At 41.4% G+C, this 20,831-nt stretch overlaps 1 protein-coding gene across 3 annotated transcripts in view; it reads right to left on the reverse strand.

Annotated features, from left to right (window-relative positions):
* Positions 1-20,554, reverse strand: part of OPTN (optineurin) — a 62,965-nt gene extending 42,411 nt beyond the window's left edge. For 2 of the 3 annotated variants that reach the window (XR_014794343.1, XM_084876109.1), the window contains exons 1-6: positions 20,273-20,554; positions 12,736-12,912; positions 11,895-12,097; positions 6,623-6,799; positions 4,629-4,687; positions 2,110-2,244 (exon numbers count right to left, since the gene is read on the reverse strand). Coding sequence is in view for 2 of the 3 variants with exons in the window: in XM_084876109.1 (XP_084732235.1) it covers positions 2,110-2,244; positions 4,629-4,687; positions 6,623-6,799; positions 11,895-12,097; positions 12,736-12,901 (740 nt within the window). In the remaining variant the exon portion in view is untranslated. The remainder of the gene's footprint in view (positions 1-2,109; positions 2,245-4,628; positions 4,688-6,622; positions 6,800-11,894; positions 12,098-12,735; positions 12,913-20,272) is intronic. The other variant, XM_084876110.1, reaches the window with a different exon arrangement.
* Positions 20,555-20,831: the final 277 nt, after the last annotated feature.

Raw genomic sequence — 20,831 nt, forward strand, 5'->3', positions numbered from 1 at the left:
CACTATGGACAAAAGTTTGGTAGTTTCTGAAACTACTGAATATAAAATAACCACATGAACCAGCAATTCTACTCCTTAGTATATACCAAAAATAATTAAAAAAAAAATTCACACAAGAAATTGTGCATGAATGTTCACAGCTAATGTTCATAATAGGCAAAAAGTGAAAACAACAAAAATGTTCATCATCAACAGAAACCATGCAGGCCAGACGGGAATGGCAAAAAATATTCAAGGTGATTAATAGCAAGAACCTACAGCCAAAAATACTCTACCCAGCAAAGCTATCACTCAGAATAGAAGGCCAGATAAAGAGCTTCACAAATAAAAAAAAGCTAAAGGAATTCATCACCACCAAACCAGAATTATATGAATTGCTGAAGGGGGTTCTTTAGGAAGAGGAAGAAAATAAAGATAAAAATTATGAATAACAAATACGTAACTATCAACAAGTGAATCTAAAAACCAATGGAATAAAAAAATCTGATGAACAATATTAATTGTTGAATATAATAGAATCAGAGGTATGGAAGGGGAGTGGACTGACGATTCTCGGGGAAAAGGGGAGTGGGGGTGCGGGAAGAGACTGAACATAAACTGTGCACCTATGGATGAGGACAATGCGGGGTGGGGAAAAGGCAGAGGGTGGGGTGGGAACCTGGTGGAGGGGAGTAATGGAGGGGGGAAAAATGAGGAACATTTGTAATAATATGAACAATAAAAATTTATTTTAAAAAATTTTCATCAACTGATGAATAAAGAAAATGTTGTTTAGTCATACAATGGAATATTATTCAGCAACAACAAAAAAAAGAAAAAACTAATACATGCTATATCATAGATAAACTTTGAAAACGTTACCCTAGGGCAATCACAAAAGACCACATATTATATGACTCTAATTATATGAAATGTCCATAATAGGTAAATCTACAAAGAGGAAGTAGATTACTGAGAGGAATGAACAACGCTAATGGCTACTGGTTTTCTTATTTGGGGGGGAAACCTTCTAAAATTATAAAGTGCTAATGGTTATATAACTCTGTGAATATTCTAAAAATCATTGAGATGTATACTTTATTTTATTTTATTTTTTTAAATATATATTTTATTGATTTTTTTACAGGGAGGAAGAGAGAGGGATAAGAGTTAGAAACATTGATGAGAGAGAACCATCGATCAGCTGCCTCTTGCACACCCGCTCCTGGGGATGTGCCCACAACCAAGGTACATGCCCTTGACCGGAATCGAACCCGGGACCTTTCAGTCCGCAGGCTGATGCTCTATCCACTGAGCCAAACCGGTTTCGGCGAGATGTATACTTTAAAGGGATGAATTAGATGGTATCTTAATGCTATCTCAAAAAAGCTGTTAAAAAAGCAACATATGTAAATTCTTTAGTTAATCTCTCTGTACCCCTCAGTCCCCCACCCATTACCTTCCCTCTGAGATTTGTCAGTCTATTCCATGCTTCTATATCCTGGATCTATTTTGTTCCTCACTTTATTTTGCTCATTAGATTCCACATATAAGTGAGATCATGTGATACGTGTCTTTCTCTGACTGGCTTATTTTGCTTAGCATAATACTTTCCAGGTCCTTCCTTGCTGTCTCAAAGGGTAAGAGATCCTTCTTTTTCACAGCTGCATAGTATTCCATGGTATAAATGTTCCACAGATTTTTATCCACTCAATTACTGATGGACACTTGGGCTGTTTCCAGATCTTAGCTATTATAAATAGCACTGCTATGAACAAAGGAGTGCATACATTCTTTCTGACTGGTGTTTCAGAATATATATGCTTACTAGAGGCCCGATGCACGAAATTCATGAAAGGGGCTCTGCCCTCGCAGCCCCGGCTTCATTTAGAAGGTCATTCAGCTGTCCAGTCTAATTAGCATACTGCCCTTTTATTATTATAGATATGCATAACCCATGGACACAGGGAATAGTGTGGTAAAGGTCTGGATGGGGGCAGTGTGGAGGGGATCAATGGGAAAAAAAAAAAAGAAACATCTGCAATACTTTCAACAATAAAGATAAATTTTAAAAACTTATAATTTAAAAAAAAAGAAGTACATGCATATTTCAAGTTGCCTATTTCCTACCTTCCTTTGGCTTCTTTCAGTGCCTTTTCAAGCCTTTCCACATTCTTGGTCTCTTCCCTCAGGCAAAACAGGAGCTGGCGCACAGTTAATTCTTCAGATTCCAAACAACTCCTGGCACCTTCTGCAGATCTGCTCCTACATCAAGGCGGTATAGGGTTAGAAAACAAAAATGTCAGAGTCTAAAAATATAATTGGAACAAACTTAAAGGAACTGCTCTCCATAATACTCTCCAGTTAATTCTCATTTACTGACAAGCAGTGCTGGCCCTCTGACCCCCATGCTACAGGCCTCCATACTTTCCAGGGAAAGCGTGGAGCCTAATGAGTAGGCTTCCCTTACACTGCACGTGCTCACAACGCAGCCCACAGGACCCACGCACACAGCGGAGCTGGGGTAGCCCTGGTTTCCGGTGCCCAGCTTTCCTGGAAAACTAGTCTCAAGAGAACCACAGTCAAAGTGCACAGCACACCGGCCTTTCCCCATGTTGACAAAAGCATCACATTCTCGAGCCAGAAAAAAAATCAAATAATTAGAGCAGAGAAATGTAGGCATTATTGGTATGTCAAATATTTTTCTTGATTTCAAAACATGATTAAATCAAGAGGCAGTTCAATGACAAGCAAACAAAACCACGACCATCACTCCAACAAAGCATTCCAGGTGACACTGCTGATGCTACTGGCAGCTGCCCTTCCAATAGTCTCCTCAGATTCACCATCTAGTAAGCAGCCAGGAGTGAATTCTGGTTCCCAACTCCTAAGCTCAAACTGCAAACCTAGAAATCAATATCTGGTTCCTTAATATAGTCTCAAACAGGGCAACGAAGCTGCAATAGAAAACAGCTCTGTGGCTGGAAAGAGGAAGTGGTCTGTGCCCATGGATCTAAATGAGTAGGAAGTGGGTTAGCAATTTCAAACAGGGCTTCCTTCTTTCTCACCATTTCCAGTAAAGTCTTCTGATATTAAAAAAGAAAGTAAACTAGACAAAAAATGAGGAATTTCTAACTAAAAATGGGAATAACTGTCATTTATGCCAACTGCTCTCCTTGAAGGAAGGGTGTTACTTAATAACTTATTTTCTTCCTTATACAAGGGCATGGGAGCATAACAGAAAAAACAACAAATCCATTTTCATGTTTTATAAATACATTCATCAAGTTATAGAGAAAAGATATTAAAAATCTAGGGGATGGCCGAAACCGGTTTGGCTCAATGGATAGAGCGTCGGCTTGGTGACTGAAAGGTCCCGGGTTTGATTCTGGTCAAGGGCATGTACCTTGGTTTCGGGCATATCCCCAGTAGGGGGTGTGCAAGAGGCACCTGATCGATGATTCTCTCTCATCGATGTTTCTAACTCTCTATCTCTCTCCCATCCTCTCTGTACAAAATCAATAAAATATATTAAAAAAAAAAATCTAGGGGGTGGGGAATTGGGTCATCTGTAATACCCTAACAATAAAGATAAATACTTTTTTTTTTTAAGTCGACGAGGGAAGAGATCCTTAGAGAAACTTTCAGACAGCTGTCTGTTGCTTGTAGACTGAAACAGCAGTAAGAGGATGAGCCAACAGCCTCATCTGGGGAATGCTACCTGCAAGTCTCAGGGGCCCAGGCCTTCTACCATCCCCTCGAAGTACCCCCATCAATTACAAGGCTTACTTCCTAATAAGTACTTAGGAGGGGTTGACTCAAGACTGCACAGGTAAAATACCTGGTCACTTCCAAGAAACACCCAGAGATTCTGCACAGTAGAGTCTTCCATTGCTATTGAAGATTACCCATTAGTATCAGTCACAGTGGCTTGTACTAAGGAATGAACAGGGCAGAGGAAATGGAAATATCCCACTTATCAAGCTGGGCAGCCCGGTCCAGCTCAACCTGCACTGGTATGCAAATTAGGAAGCAGAGTCTTTCACTTTTTATCTGGAGAGGAAACACCCTGAGTGGTGAGGGTTACCGTATTTTTCGGACCATAAGACGCACTTTTTTCCCCCCAGAAGTGGGGGGAAAAAGTCCCTGCGTCTTATGGTCCAAATATAGCCTACACATATACTGTAAAAAAAAAGTTTTTTTACTTGCCCGGCTCTGTGTGGTCTCTGTGTGCTTGCCCGGCTCTAAAATGGTTCTAAATGCTGCTGTTTACTTTACAGGGTTGATTACATGTGTTTATGACTGTGATGTTGGGTTTTAATGCACATAAAATATTTTAGGACACTATTTGTTTCAGAATCTTTTTTTCTTCATTTCCCTTCTCTAAAAACTGGTGTGTCTTATGGTCCGGTGCGTCTTATGGTCCGAAAAATACGGTAGTTAGCCTGAAAAGGCATGAAACATTGTTTTTATTCTCTGCCAGTTTTACTGCAACATTAAACAGCACTTAAACATTCTTGAGAGGTCCTGATTGGTATAAATTAAAAATAAGTGACTTTACAGCCCATGCTGGACCTCTCAGTGGGGACCTGGAAGTGACAAGACTGTCCAGTAAGCCTGTCCAACAGCCCTAGTCTTTCTTCACATACGTGTCAATGGAGTCAATTCTCGTCTTGATTTCTTTCACTGCCACATGTGCTTCTCCTTCCTGTAGAACCAGAAGGGAAAAGGATATAACACAATACGTCTACAAGATGAATGTTATCAAAGATAAAAAGGCAAAAAAAGAAAAAGTAAAAAAATCAAGAATTTTCATGACATGCAACCTAAGGAGCCTACCAAACATTTAAATATGAGGTGTTTAAATTGGGTCACTCAAATGGAACGGAAATGTACCCTTCCCTCACCCCACATGCCCTGCCAGGATTATAAATATCCACACGAAGGTTGGTCTCCTCTCATTCAGCACAGTCAGTCTGACCCCATAACATGAAAGCTTATCTCCTGCTCTCTCTGGCAGTTCCCTCCTTTCCTAGGTTAAGGTCACATGGAGCTAGTGACAACTCCACACACCTTTCCTGTACAGTCCTTTAAAACGCAAAATGCTAGAATTTCCTGAAGCGAAGTTGAAAAAGAGGCAGTTTTCTGTGAACAAGGCTCACAAAACACAAAGTCAGCTCCTATTAGAAACCCTATGCATCTTGGGCCATTTAGGAAACCAGAGGATTAAGACCACTTCAATGACTTAAAGGGCAATTCTAATGAGGTAGCGGGATAATCTTCCAAAAATGCACAATGATGTTCTGGATAGTTCTGGATGTGTGCATTCTTCCTAAAATTTGGGCAGTGCTATCCAGTTCACAGAAGCAAGGCCAAGAAAAACAGGTTTTCACTAAAAATAACTGTCATTCATCGGTGAGGGAACATACCATGCTCACCACGCGCCCCGGAGGCAGGAGCCTTTTGGAAACTCCTGATAGGCTCGCTGGGCTTCCTGGATGTTATCAGTTACTTGCAGAAGGTTAAAGCTCTGATCAAACTTGTGTTTCATAATCTTTAGTCACTTGCAGAGAGAGTATTCTGGCAAAGTGTGCTTTCAAGTGGTACTTTAATTTTCTTAATTTCAGCCACTTTTAATGCATCTAAGATTTACTAGGGGGCATGGATGACAAAGTTATTAAGAGCCATTCTCCAACTCTATCAATCTTTAGTGCAGCATAGGAATCAGGAAGTAAAGGAAGTCACACTAATATTTCAGACACATCTGTGGTTTAGCTTTTTGCAAACTGCCCTTTCAACTCCTTCATCTGTCCTCCCATCATTTTTCTCTTTCAGAGACACAATCTCTTTTCCTTTACCAGACATGCACTTTGATAAAGCTACAATGACAGTGTGTATGACAGAGGATTGGACTTTTGCATGTTTCCCCCCTCTGTGGTTCATCCACTATTTTAGTAGGACTGAGACACAGCCATGATGGGCGCCGCACACAGGCTAGGACATGCCATCTCTCTTAACTCACTTCATTGTGGTGGCACATAAATGGGAGTTTGGTAGCATCAGCTTCAAACTCTGTTCTCGGGTTCCTGAGTAGCTGCTGGTAGAGAAGCTGAGACAGTCCCTCCACCTACAACCAGCGGAGCTCTGCTCCTTTTCTTCACTTATTTCTAACAAACCGTGGTTCCTCACAAGACCTTGTTTGAAAAGAGGGTTCTAATATTAAAAAATGTTTTTAAAATATTTATTGCATCTGATCATGATTCTGCTCACCTAAGTGAAATGCTGAACACTGCTTTGAGACTTGGTCTGAAAAGGATTATGCTTTTTTTTGCCTTTTAGGTCAGTCACATAAATGTCTGATTTGTGAGGACGAAAAAAAAAGGACTAGCTGTTTTGTCATAAGAGGTAATAGATGTTTTTCCATTTCAGCTATGATAACCCTCACAAGCATTGTGTTACACTTAAAAAAAAAAAAAAAAAAAAAAAAAAAAAATAAATAAATAAATAAGAGAGCCAATTTACCTTTACTACTGAAATTTCCCCACTAAGTAGCTTCCCTGTTTTGAGAAAGAAATGGTGGTATTTGTGTCAACTGCCCAGGTGAGGTTTTGGAATTTGCTTAACACAAAACCAAAATACTTACAGTCATCCTTATTTCAACAAAGGAGTCTTCCGAGGGGCCTCCGGAGCTCAGCTTGACTTGTAATTCAGACACAATGCCCAGCAGATCTGCCTTTTCAGCTTGAAGTCGTGCCACTTGGGTCTTCAGCTGTTCCACTTCCTGTTCTGCCTCAGGGACCTTGGGGTCCCCAGTGGGGTCCTAGAAATGACCAAGAGGGAAGCACATTAATGAATTACACCAAGGCTCCAGAATCCAACCACTGCCCCATGCCCACTGACAAGGCAGTTTCTCAACAACTGCATCCCCTGGACTTTACTGTAAAAAATTCTTACATTTCCTTGGCAATTTATTTTGACATAACATTTAAAATAAACATTTTAATATCATTTCATTGTATACAAATAATAAAAAATATTTTTAACCTCATGACAAGAAAGACGTGCTTCCTCAGCATGCTGGAATAATCTGGTATCATAATAACAGCCAACTAGAATGGAGACTTGACTTGGGGTGGTGAACACACAATACAGTGTTCATATGATGTGTTGTAGACTTGTGCACCTAAAGCCTGTATAATTTTGTTAATCCAAATAAATTAAATAAAAAAGATAGTGCTTCTGAAGTAACTTTTTAATGCTTTATTTTTATTATTTTAAAATTAATTTTAGAGGAAGAGGAAGAGAAAGAAGAGAGGGAAGGAGGGAGAGAGGGAAGGAAGGAGAGAGGGACAGAGGGAGAGAGAGGGAGGGAGACAGGGAGAGGGAGCAGGAGCGAGAGAAAGAGAGAAAGCGAGAGAGAGAAAGCGAGAAAGCGAGAGAGAGAGAGAGAGAGAGAGAGAGAGAGAGAGAGAGAGAGAGAGAGAGAGAGAGAAACTGTGATGTGAAAGAAAGAGTAATCGCCCTGACTGGGGATCAAACCTGGAACCTGGGCATATGCCCTGACCAGGAATGGAATTTTGGGGTACAGAATGATGCTCCAATCAACCAAACTACACCACCAGGGGGCTTTTGCAGTATGTTAAAAAAAAAAAGAAAAATGAAAAGCAACTAAATTTTGCCAATGGCAGAAATGTAAGTTATAGTCCCAAAATACTAGAAAATAAGGATAGAAAGCTATCACAGTTCAACCTCTTGCTCCCCATTCCCCGCACACACAAATGTATAGCCACCATCACTCTCCCCATACCTGTCATATCTACTCAGAAGGCAAAGCACCAAAGATATCACCTGGTACAGTACTGGCAAAAACACAACGAAAGGTTCAAAATTCTCCCAGGAATGCAGTCTGGGTCCTATAAAACTTTGTGTTGTTTTAAGCTTGTTAAGCCTAAGTCTGGTAAGAAATAAGCAAACTGACAATTCAGAGGCTGGTAACAAAATGAAAAAAAAAAAAAAATTCAGCCTCTATAAACATTAACAATAAATGTTAATATTTCACTAATGTCAAACACATGTTGTGTTCCTGCTATTGCAATTACTGAATATGTCAAAGTCAGAAGAGCAAGACCCTGTTTAGCTGCAGTGATTTGCTTGTGAGAATAGACTCCAGTCCACACTCTGCTAATCAGTGCATGTGTTGCCTTGAGTAGATTCACTTCATGTTTCGGCCTCAGTGTATTTCCAGCTGTGACCTTCTCATCCTCTCTGATTTCCTCCTCAGGAAACCTTCACTGCTCTTGGCACCACCAGAAATACATGCACTTGTGATTATCAGATGACACAACACATTAGAAAATTGACCCCTACACACACATTTACCCTCTGTGATAGATTTCCTAAGGAATGGTAAACAGGTCCAAAGGCTCGCAGTGGAACCAAAAAGTATCAGAAGGGCATGTGCCTGGACCATAAACCAGCCTGTCAATGAAATATTAAAAAGTGTAGCAGGGAAGTGCCCCTCCCACCATCAACAAGATCATGCTTGTCTTGATTTGCAGCCAGGAATCTACCATAGGCCTTTGAGAAAAGCAACTCATTGTGAAACCAAGTCAGGTGGGCAAAGAAAGGTTCCAAGCTTATGCTACCTCCCAGTAATGACTCACACCGTGGAACATACAAGTGAAAGAATGAAAAGATACAAGGAAAGACTCTGCTCGGCCTGGAATCATCTGCTCAGCCTGGAATCAGGAAGTAAGCAGGTAAAGGCAAGACTATGCCTCATTAGGAATCTTCACATTTATCTACCTGACCTCTCGGGGGGCATTGTATAAATGGATTTTTTAAAACTACCTTGGCATAGCCCTAGCTGGTTTTGCTCAGTGGTTAGAGCATTGGTCCTCAGAATGAAGGGTCCCACGTTCGATTCTGGTCAGGACACATACTCAAAGCAACCAATTGATGTGTCTCTCTCACATCGATGTTCCTCTCTCTGTCTCTCCCCCTCCCTTCCACTCTCTCTACAAATCAATGGAAAAATATCCTCAGGTGAGGATTAACAAAAAACAAACAAACAAAAACAAAACAAAACAAAAAAAACACTACCTTTATTTTATTATTTTAAAGGGGCCTTGCGAGCTTTATTTGAATTTTCTGCCTCCTTATGAAAGTATGTTCCTGGAAAGAGAGTTTTAAACAAGAGTCTGAGGACCAGTGATATGAGGCCATGACACTAGAATCTCAGACTGTAGGTTAATTGTCTTTTTCCACACTTGTGAGAATCTCTTAATTATCCTTGAGAAATTATGAATCTAATTATTTGTCCATAAGCACCCTGTAGAATAACACTTTAAGTTCCTCTCCATTTTAACACTGGGAGTCTTTTCCCTGCCTTCTGGGAACCACAGAACTCTTATGATTTATTCTCCCAAATCTCAACCCCCACTCCACTAGTTGTTACACTATCATCACTTTTGAGCACTTACCATTGACCTTATGGAACACAGCAACTTCCGGTCTTTCTGTATATTTGTCTAATGTCTCTATCCAACTGTCCTGGCAATGTGTGTAGGTTGATATGCCATTTAAAAAAAATATTTTATTGATTTTTTACCGAGAGGAAGGGAGAGAGATAGAGAGCTAGAAACATCGATGAGAGAGAAACATCGACCAACTGCCTCCTTCACACCCCCTACTGGGGATGTGCCCACAACCAAGGTACATGCCCTTGACCAGAATCGAACCCGGGACCTTTCAGTCCGCAGACCAATGCTCTACCACTGAGCTAAACCAGTTTCAGCTGATATGCCATTTTTATAATCTGAGAAGAAAAGTCTATCTAATGACCTTTGCCTAAGTAATCTGCAATTAAGAATTAAAAAGTATTCCTTAGAAGAATTAATGTATAATTCAGTGACACTGGTCAGACCATTAATGCCTCAGCCTCACCCTGAGGATCAGAAGGCAGCTCTCTAAAGGAAATTCCAACTCCCTGGCCTGGAGTGGCACAGAGGCATGAGAAGCCCTGGTGGCTGGGGGCATTTCCCGTAGAAACAGTGCAAAGATGGGTCAGCATGAATGAGAGAAGCCCAAGGCCTTAAAACCTTTCCTAAACCAGGAAAATGAGGACCTAAATTAAAAAAAATAACCTCAAATGACCCTTGAAACAAAAGTTAAGGAAGAGGCAAGGAGACAGGTGTGGGCCTAGGAGGCACAGTTTGGGGGAGAAAGCTGATGACCAAGGGTCTTAAAGAGCTATAAGTGTCTCTTTGTCCCAAGGACTCATTTCTGAATCCTTCTTGTAGCTCAAACTTTAACTTATCATCTGGATTGAAAGAAGCTGTGTAGAGTTTTAGCTTCTGATCTCAACTTCTTGCAAAACCTACAGGCAGACTATCTCAGATAGACAAACTGCTTCTAGAAGCTTCCTTTTTAGCTTTAATGGCTGAAGCGAACTGTTAGCTCACATCCCAAAAGGCAAGGGAAATACCTTGTAAGGTATTTCATTCCAGAGAACAGAAAGTTACTCATGTATTCCAGGTGATCATTTCTTCAGAGTACTGTACCTCAAAAATATTTGGTCAATGAGAGATTTCCCCAAGAAAAGTGACTTAATGCTCTTGGAACTGTAAGACACATCGAAGCATCAGAGATGATAAACTCTGTCAACAGTGAAACATTTCCAATACAAATATAAATGTATTAAAGCTGAATGTTTTCACTGTCCCATGAGCATGAGTTGATGAGCAGGTCATTGATATAAACTATGATCTTTTTCTAAAAAACTTTTCATTTGTTAGATTATTCAGTATCATCCCTTTTTCATTATTTTCTTTCCATTTTATTTGTCTGTATTCTTTACTCATTTAAGAAATTACAGATCTGCAAAGTTCAAAGTAAAGTCTCAAGGAAAATCACTGATATCCAGGATTACATCCTCCTTCAGTTAACCCAGGGCTCCATCTTCCAAAGGGTTATTAAGTTGCAGGCTTGGACAGATGTCCATATAAACAAATAATTCGCAGTGAGTTTTAGCGTATGGGCAGAGGCTTCATCTGTTTTCTGATTTGCTTTTTTTCATTAACATCTTTGACACCTACTCTTGGTTGTGAGCACATTTCCTAGATTCTTTAGGTCAATGAAAACATGGCGACCTTATATAACCTCCTATCACAACAAGACATTTGTCAAACCATTTTTCAAAAGTAAACGTAAAACTTAAAGCAAAGAATTTGTTTTAGACTGAGAAAAGACAAGGTCAATAAGTAAAAATTCTGAGTAATAGTAAATTTTATTTTATTTATTTATTTATTTATTTATCCTCACCTGAGAATATTTTCCCATTGATTTTGAGAGAGAGTGGAAAAGAGAGGGAAAGACAGAGAGAAATATCAATGTGAGAGAAACACATCATTTGGTTGCCATCTGTATGTGCCCCGGCTAGGGCTGGGGAGGAGCCTGCAACTGAGGTACGAGCCCCTGACTTGAATCAAACCTAGGCCCCTTTGGTCCGCAGGCCTATGCTCTATCCACAGAGCTAAACTGATTAGGACAGTAAATTTAAAAAAAAATGCAATTTGATATCAAAGACTTGCATCTAAAAGTAACACTTGTCGGTTCTAAGCAGAGGTCCTTCTGCTCTGTCTATAATGAGTACAAAATAGTGATTTATAATAACCTCAACATTCTTCTGATTAAAATCATTATGGTCAAAGCTTTACAAATTTCTTTCTCCCAATAAGAGATTATTCATGACCCTTAAAATCGCAACCAATCTTCTCAGCAAGAACATTTCTTTCAAGATAACGCAAAACACCCATGTAACCTAAACCATAAACGGTTTGATCTAGAAGTCTAGACAAATAAGATTCCACTATAAATATTAATAAAATAAAATCACAACTAATTTGTCTGCTCACCTCTAATGACCTTTCTGCTTTCCCTTTTAGTTTTCCAAGTTCTTCCTTTAATTTTTCATTTTCCTGACTCAGAGCCATTAGACGCTCTTTGGCTTCTTTGCTCTGGATCTCAAAAAAATGGCGTTCCTCCTTCTGTTTCTCTGTCCAGGCTGAGAGCTCCTGAAATCGCCCTTTCATAGCTTGGTTATTTAGCTTCATGGCTTCTGTATGGGGTTCAGAGTAAAGGGTCACACAACAAGGGGGTTACACAAACTGGACTTGATTTAATGAATCAAACAGCCCCTCAAGCCACTTCAACCTGAGGCTCTGAATCTAAAGATGCCATGTTGCGTCTGGGCCCAAGAGTCAGCCAGAAAAAGGAAGATTAGCAAGATGAGTGGTTTTTGCTTCCAGACAGGACTAGCAGGTCTAATGTCTCAAAAGTGTCAATAAAGTAAAACTGATTTGGGTACCTCCATATAGCACAAAATACCTATGAATAACTAACTAGATAGACTAACATCTGTGACTCTTAGATTCAAACTCTGGACCTGCCAAAAGCCATGGCTTGAAATGAGAAACCTTCCTCTTAACAAGGCAGTATTTAGAACTAAAGGAAATAATAGCAGCCTTTCTTTTTCCTTTTAATTGGGCTAAATGTGTTTTTATTCTGACCTGTACCCAAAGGTAAGTAATGAGAACAGTTTTAGCCTTACTAAAAGCTGAATTCTGTACTCTTTCCGCCCCCAGGGAAGCATCAGAGAATAGGGAGCTCACCTACAAGCCTTATTACAAAGGGTTAGGCTCCGGAAGGCCTGGGATGAATGGAGGAACAAGGGGCCCGGAGCCAGGTGCTGCTTACCTTTCAGCTGATGGTTCTCCGTCAGGAGCTCCTTCATCTGCTGCAGCAGCTCCTCTGGCGTAAACGTGTTCAGGTTTGGGTGAGGCAGATTGGGGGGTCCATTTCCTGTGGCTTCATTTGGGCTGTCCCCCTTTTCAGTCAGGCAGTTAAGTGGTTGGTAAGACATGGCAGCAGTTCCTATGAAAAAGTTACAAACTGAAAAATAGCTGTCCCCCCTCTGCAAGGGGTCCCCAAGGGTCCCCCAAATCTATTAGTAATTGCTAGTAAGTACCCCAAGAGTTGCCTACTTTCTCTCCAAATAAAATTGAACATTTATGATTCTATCTTTTAAACAAAAAAAGGTATATCCTGGCTTCAGTGTGTGCATGTGTATGTCTGTGTATATAGGTGCAGCGAGGAGCTGAAATATGGAGGAGGAAGAGGGCATATCATGATGATCAGGTATCCTAACACAGGTCATTCAAGATATACATCTGTATATACATGGGCAAAGTATCATTAAATTGATTTTCCCACGCAAATCTTTAAATATTTTGGGTGAATTATATCTCAATAAAATTGCTCATAATCTTCATATTTTAGGCTAAGAAAAAAGGGGAACTAACGTATTTTTGATGCTTAGTTACCGTGCCACATGTCAGTTTCTAATCCTCACTGAAACTCAACATACACCTGTTTGGGGACAAAGCTGAGTTCACTGAGGTTTCATAGCTCGCCCAAGGTCACTTAACAACAGGCGCAACCAAATACGAATTGTGATTCCAAACCAGACCTGTAATATGACAAAGGAACAACTGAATATTTAGGCCTTGGTATTCGATATTTTGCAAAGCCCACTTAAAAGACTAGAAAATATTGCCTAATTATTGCATATTCTGAGAATGTCTCAATACCATTTTATTTTTTAGAGGGGTCAAAGTGGACATAAATAAGGGAAAGTATATTCCAACTTTACTTCTGTATGGCCTACCACCTGGGCAAACATAGAAATCTCTTCTAATAACTGGCTACATGTTATAGGAAAACATTTAAAAATATATATTTTTATTGATTTGAGAGAGAGGAAGGGAGAGGGAAATATAAACATTAATGATGAGAGAGAATCATTGATTGGCTGCCTCAAGCACGCCCCACGCTGGGGATCAAGCCTGCAACTGGGGCAAGTGCCCTGACTGGGAATCGAATCATGACCTTCTGGTTCATAGGTCAACACTCAACCACTGAGCCACACTGGCCGGCCTAGGCAAACATTTTCTTTTTCACACTTCATGAAGAACTGCAGAGTCAGTGAATCAGTCACTGGAAGCTGAGGAGAGAGACATGCACTAACTGATCTGTCACTATATTGTAACATCTATGAGCACTCTCTCTGTGTCCATGTCATAAAATGTAGCTACACACTGACTGCAGGCGGTGCTCCTTCCCAACCCAACAGGAGGTGATACCTGGGCTCTCTGGAGGTTCCCTGGAACTGAGAGGCTGGCGACCTGCCTTTGGTCTGAAGGAGCTTGTAGGTAATCAGAGATGGTGCTACTATTGATGGGACAGCAGGCCCCACGACACTGTCACCTTCGTGACTTCTCTCTAAGACAGCTAACACAGAGGAAGGCATTCTCATCGAATTCTGTAATTAGGATGGCAATTTCAGGAGGTAAAAAAAACACTAATAAAGAATAATATTCAACTGTGAGCCTTTTGAAGGCATCCATCCTAATTCATTTAGAAAAGAGGAATAATGCTGAAGTGTGCTCTCTCAGCATCAGGTGACTAGATGGACTGCTTTTGTTTTCCCAAGTAAAATAATCTACGTTATCTTGCATGAAATAATTTGGATAAAAATAATTTGAATGACACCAGTTTTTCTGGCTTTCTATAAAATTCACTTTTGCACAGAATGATGTTGGTGCTAACATTTCATAAAAATGGGCTTTTACTGCTTTGACCAGGTGACTCAGTTGGTTGGGCATTGTCCTGTGCACCAAAAGGTTGCTGGTTTGATTCCTGGTCAGGGCACATGCTTGGTTGGCAGGCTCGATCCCCGGCAGGGGGCATGCAGGAGGCAGCCAATTGATGTTTCCCTCACATAGATATTTATCTCCTTTCCCTTCCTCTCTCTCTAAGAAATTAATAAAAATATTTTAATTTTTTTTTTTTTTTTTAAGAGGAAGGGAGAGGGAGAGAAACATTGTGAGAGAGAAACATCCTATATGCATCCTGGCCCAGGACAAACCTGCAACTTGGGCATGTGTCCTGACTGAGAATCGACTGGCAACCTTTCAGTGCATGGGATGATGCTCAAACAACTGAGCCACACCAGTCAGGGCAATAAAAAAAAAAAAAAAAAAAAATATATATATATATATATATATATATATATATATATATATTTTATATAATTTTTATATAATTAAAAAAATATATATTTTAAGTGTCTAAGATGTCTGTAGATGGGTTAGGTTTCATTGTATTATATGCCCACATTTCTTCTTAATGTTTTTTTCAAGAGAGGGTTACGAGAAAAAAAGAGAGAGGAGAGGGGAGGGAAGGAGAGGAGAGAGGAGAGGAGAGGAGTTGAAAGAAGGAGAGAGAAAAAAGACAGAGATTTTCCTTTAAAAAATTGGGCAGGTATTTTCCTTCTTTCCTTTCCTTTATACCTCTACCAAGCTTTAGGACATAACCATAATACAGTTAAAGTGGTTCTAGTGGTTACACTGATGCTTCTCACGTTTTCAGGACACCAAGAAAAAAAGGCAGGGTTATACCAAGGAGACAGTAGTAAAAATACCAGGTGCCACTAACCAGATGTGTGACCTTTAGAAGTCACCTGGCCTCTTGCTATGGTTTATTGTCTTGTCTAGCAAATGATAATCATTATAGTTGGTTTCAGCTCAAAAAGTATTCTAAACCATATAGCAAGACCACAGTTCAACCCACACTGTTCAGCACACCCTAACACTCTCATGGCTGTGACACCCCTCTCACTAATCCTATATATAAAAGCGGAGTATGCAAATTGTCCCTTCGACTGGGAGTCGGCCAGTCCAGGAGTTCGACCAGCGGGAGGGGCTGGCCAGGGAAAGGGAGGAAGGCCCTGGCCAGCAGCAGGTAGCTGGGGGAAAGGAGGGAGGCCCTGGCTGGTGGTGATGGTGGCAGATGACTGAGGGAAAAGAGGGAGTACCCAGCTAGCAGCTGGCAGCCACTAGGGACCCTACCAGTGCACAACATTGGTGCACTGGGCCTCTAGTAATATATATGCCTGTCCTAGTTAAACTTTTCATTACCCAGCATTGTTAGGAAAATTTATTTGGTAATGCAAATGTCATAGTAAATGAAGAGTTACTACATATGCTGAACATAAGCATGTAAAAACCAAAATTACAAGCATGTAATTTATTATCAAATTTTTACTAAAAGCAATTTCATCAGTTTTGGTGATTCAAAGGGCACCTTATGGTTTTAGAATATTTGGAGGGCCTCATTAGGAGTTATCACAGTGCAGTGCATATGGGAAATGTCTATTGGTAGAGGATGCCGAACTCTCTGTTTTTAACATTACCTGGAGCTACTTTCAATTAAGCAAATACAGAGATGCATCAGAAATCCTTGCACACATCTTCAAAGGTTATGGAAATGTGAACTAACCCATTTATTCCAAGATTCTATCTAATAACAGAAATTTTCATAAAAAGCCATATAATCTGGATCTGAAATTGAGCACCTGAAATCGTGTCATTTGTAAGCAAAGGTGATATTTAACTACGAAAAGGTGAATTAATTTAAGACAGGATTTGTCAAGATTTTGCCAATGAGAAAGAATGAGAACTAGTTGGAAAAGTGTAAGATCCAAAGCAAAATCTCTTAGATTTAATTCCCAGATCTGCTATTTGAATTCCTGATTATATATTTTTATCGTTCTTAATTCCAGAGGTCAAGTAATTATAGCAATGACTTGACTTTGTAGGCATGAGCTTAAATCTCATTCCTGAGGTGGCCTTAAAAATGATCCAGTCCAACTCCTTTATTCAGTGCAAGAATGTCTTGACCAGGCTTGAATGATTTCAATGATAGAAAAAAAAGAGCAATGACATTAGCAGGAAACTGCTCATTCTATTACAGGATAACTCTAATTATCAGAAAGTCATTTTGAAATCTGCTTTATACCAACTTCCACCCACTGGACATTGGACCAAGACACATATACAGAATAATCCCAGGCTTCAACCCTGGTGTGGCTGATTCTCCAGATTTGCTGATTAAGTATTCATAGGTTCAATCTCCAAGTGATTAACTTAGTTTTTTTTTTTCCTTTACATTGAATTTATTGGGGTGATACTGGTTAACCAAATTATATAGATTCCAGGTGCACAATTTCACAACACACCATCTGTACATGTACTGCGTGTTCACTACCCCAAATCGAGTCTCCTTCCATCACCATTTATCCCCCATACCCTCCTCCACTTCCCCTCCCCCTCCCCTCCTGCGGAAATCATCACAGTTATCCATGTCCATGAGTTTTCTCTCTCTTTTTTTCTTTTTTGCTTACTCCCTACACCCCCAGTCTGTTCTCTATGAGTCTGTCATCAAGAGGATAAATTAGTTTTAAAGAATAAAAATGTACTTGTTGATTGGAGACCCATAACTGGCTATGGGCAAATTCTGGTTTGGATTCACAAGGAGGCCGAGTAAGATTCCAAGATGAGATCAACTAAACCCATCACCATCCTGGAAAAAGAGAAACTGTATCCTACTAATGAGGGTAAAAAAAGCCTCACTTTCTGTGACAGAACTGGTATTCTCATTTTGTAGTTTGCTGACATACAGAAAATGGAAATAGATTTTACCTTATCGTCCCAGGCAGGAACCTAGGAATTAGGATTGATTCTTCCCATTCTCTCTCCCCCAAAGTCTAACACAGGGGTCCTCAAACTTTTTAAAGTGGGGGCCAGATCACGGTCCCTCAGAGAGCTGGAGGGCCGGACTATATGAACTACTAATTCCTACTGTAACACCTCGGCTGCGCTCACTACCCAAAAAACCTGGCGGGCCGGATCAGACTCCTCTGCGGGCCGCATGTGGCCCGCGGGCCGTAGTTTGAAGACCCCTGGATATTAGTGCTGTCACTTCCACCCTCCCTCCCTCCATCCCACCAGCTTAACTCAGGCCCTTCTTGTCTTGTCTGGACTACAACAACATTGCACTCCACAGAGTACAGGGTTTTTGCCTATTTTGTCCATTGCGGTGTCCACCACACCTAGAACACAACTTGACACATTTGGGGATTCAACAAATTAATTGCTGAATGAATTTTCATAGCCTCCTACAAGGTGACTCTCATCTCTTTTCACCTCAGCCTCATTTCCTCCATGGTTTCTTTTCTAGTATGTCCTCAGCTAACTACTTAAAATCCTTCCCATACCAGAGTTCCAGCCCTGAGCAAGATAAATACAGGCTTTCAGGGACAATTCCCTGTACTCTTTTGCTTCTGTACCCTTGTATGTGTCCTGCCCTCTGCCTGAAATACTGGCCCCCCTTTGCCCTGGCAAACACCCACTGGACAGTTCAATATTCAGCTCAAATAGATGTTCTTTCCTCTGAGCACCCAATAGCACTTAAGTGTTCCATCTCCTCGGCCCTTTTCTGCAAAGCAAAGATGCTAGTCCATCTCTCAGTCAAACATAAGCCAAGATCTCTATTTTATTCTTCCTAGAGACTGGTACACAGCAGGCTCTCAGTAAATGTTTGTTGAAATGAAATGAAAATACAGTTTAATAAGATATTTTAAAGTCTAACACTAGTAAAACACTTCCTGCTGTGTAGATGACAACCTGGCATTCTAGTATTATGAGTTTCTCTACAGTTCTATGGCACTCATTTCCAGATTTTTAAACTCAACTTTTAAAAGTTACTTTGAAAATTAGTGCTGTTTTTTTTTTTTTTTTAATATCACTACAAAAGTACTTGGATGTCATTTCATAACACATATTCTATTATTCAATCCTCATACACACATCAAAGTGAAAACAATGAAAACTTATAATAAAACTTATTTTCTTTCCGTTTGAAATAGATTTTATTTTCAAAAAACAAAGTTTAATTTATTTTCGTTTTCTTTGGATTTACTATTCTATAGATTCCAAAGAATAATTTGAGCCCTAACCGGTTTGGCTCAGTGGATAGAGCGTTGGTCTGCGGACTGAGGGGCTCCTTGATTCCAGTCAAGGACATGTACCGTGGTTGTGGGCACATCCCAGTGGGGGGTGTGCAGGAGGCAGCTGATCGATGTTTCTCTCTCATTGATGCTTCTAACTCTTTATCCCTCTCCCTTCCTCTCTATAAAAAAAATCAATAAAATATATTAAAAAAAAGAATATATCGAACAGCTCAAATCTCTATAAAATTCACAAAAAAGCAGGGCTTGGAGAAGAGAGTACCCATTTGTTAGTTCTACTTAAAAGAGGTGGGAGGGGGTTCCATGGGCAGATAATACAGTGACAAATTCCTTTCAAGAATTAGTTTAGTTGGATTTCATAGCATAAGATGCAACCTGAGGTCAATTACAAAAAAAGATACTATTTTATAAAGTTATTCACAATACATAAAGAATAGTTAAACTGGCCCAGTAGGAAAACAGATGGATCACCCCAAAGACTCCGATGATTGTTCTTTCTCTATGGGTTACATTTAAACTTTACTTGCCTAGTCCATTCCGGAGCAGACTCTGACCTTGGCCTCTGCCCTGGATCTCTCCACTCCACTCCACACTGGGCCCATCCTGGGGGTTGGCCAGCCCCCCTGCCCCCTCAGGCAAAGAGCAAGGTGGTTCTTGGAAGTGCCACTTGCTCAGATCTGAGGCTCTTGATGCCCTACCATCACTACAGTTTTGGTTTCTATTTCATTTTTAAACAGCTCTGTGGCATACATTTCATACAACAGTCTTCTTGGTGGAGATAGCAAACCAGAATCTGGGTTTCATTTTCTTAGGGATGTTTACTGCCTCCAGCTTACACACTTAAGACAGTAAAAACAATTCCTGTCTCATCAAATATTCTCTCTCTCTCTCTGAAGATTTACGGTTTATGAAGGCTCCTTTGAGCTGTTCAGTATCCCACTACCTTAGGGAGAGGTCACTGGTTCTATAGTGTTCTGGGCTATCTCATGAAGCTAGAGTACATTTTAGTTTTTACGTCTTCCAAAGGGGTACCCTTAACCACTTCCCGTATAACGAGGAACTGGCTGCTTAATGATTCCCAGCCTGAGGGAGTCAACCTTTACCACCTTCCCGACCTGCAGAGTAAGCCCCGCAGCTCGCCAGGCCAGGAGAAGGGGGGAAGGGCGCTCTGGGACTCCCGCCCGCTGCCCTTTCCCACCAGGTCAGGACCCGCCAGGACTGGGCACCTTCCCACCGGAGGGGCACCCACCCCTAACCCCCGCACCCCTCCGGGCTCCGGGCGGCCGGGAAGGCGGCCGCGGGGAGAGCTTCCTGGGCAGAGGCGGAGCCACCGCCTCACCCAACCCGGCCCCCCGCCCCGCTCACCGGCGCCGCTCTCGCCCCGCTCCTCACGGCTTCCTCGGCATAGTGCCCGCGGGGGAGGGCTCCAGGCGGGATGCAGACCGGCGGCGGCGGCACTCGGGGAGCCTCGAGCCGACGGGAACCCTTTCGACTCCGCCCAGCGGCGCTCAGCTGACTGCCCGTCGCGCGGGCGCCGGTCTCCACCGGGGAATTTCCAAGCCCTGCCCGGCCTCAGGCCCCGCCCCCGCCCTGGCGTAGGCCCCGCCCCCGCCCTGGAATAGGCTCCGCCAGAGGCCCCGCCCCGGAGTCCCCGCCCCTCCATAGGCCCCGCCCCCTGAAGTGACCTCACCCTAAGCCCCTCTCAGGGTCAGGGCGAGGACCCAGAGCCACCGCCTAGGTGTCAGTGTGACCGCGACGGATGAAGTTAATTAAAATAAATTATTAATTAAACCAAACATGCGGACTGGGTCTTCCCCGCGGGGGGGTGAGGGGGTGAGGTCCTGTGAAAGAGGATGGTCCCAGGCATCTTTGGAAAAACTTCCATCTCTGTTAAGTCTTCCATCTGGACATAGTTAACTGAGCA

This window comes from Pipistrellus hanaki, assembly GCF_964339955.1.
Source record: "Pipistrellus hanaki genome assembly, chromosome: 1".
Taxonomy (NCBI): Eukaryota; Metazoa; Chordata; class Mammalia; order Chiroptera; family Vespertilionidae; genus Pipistrellus; species Pipistrellus hanaki.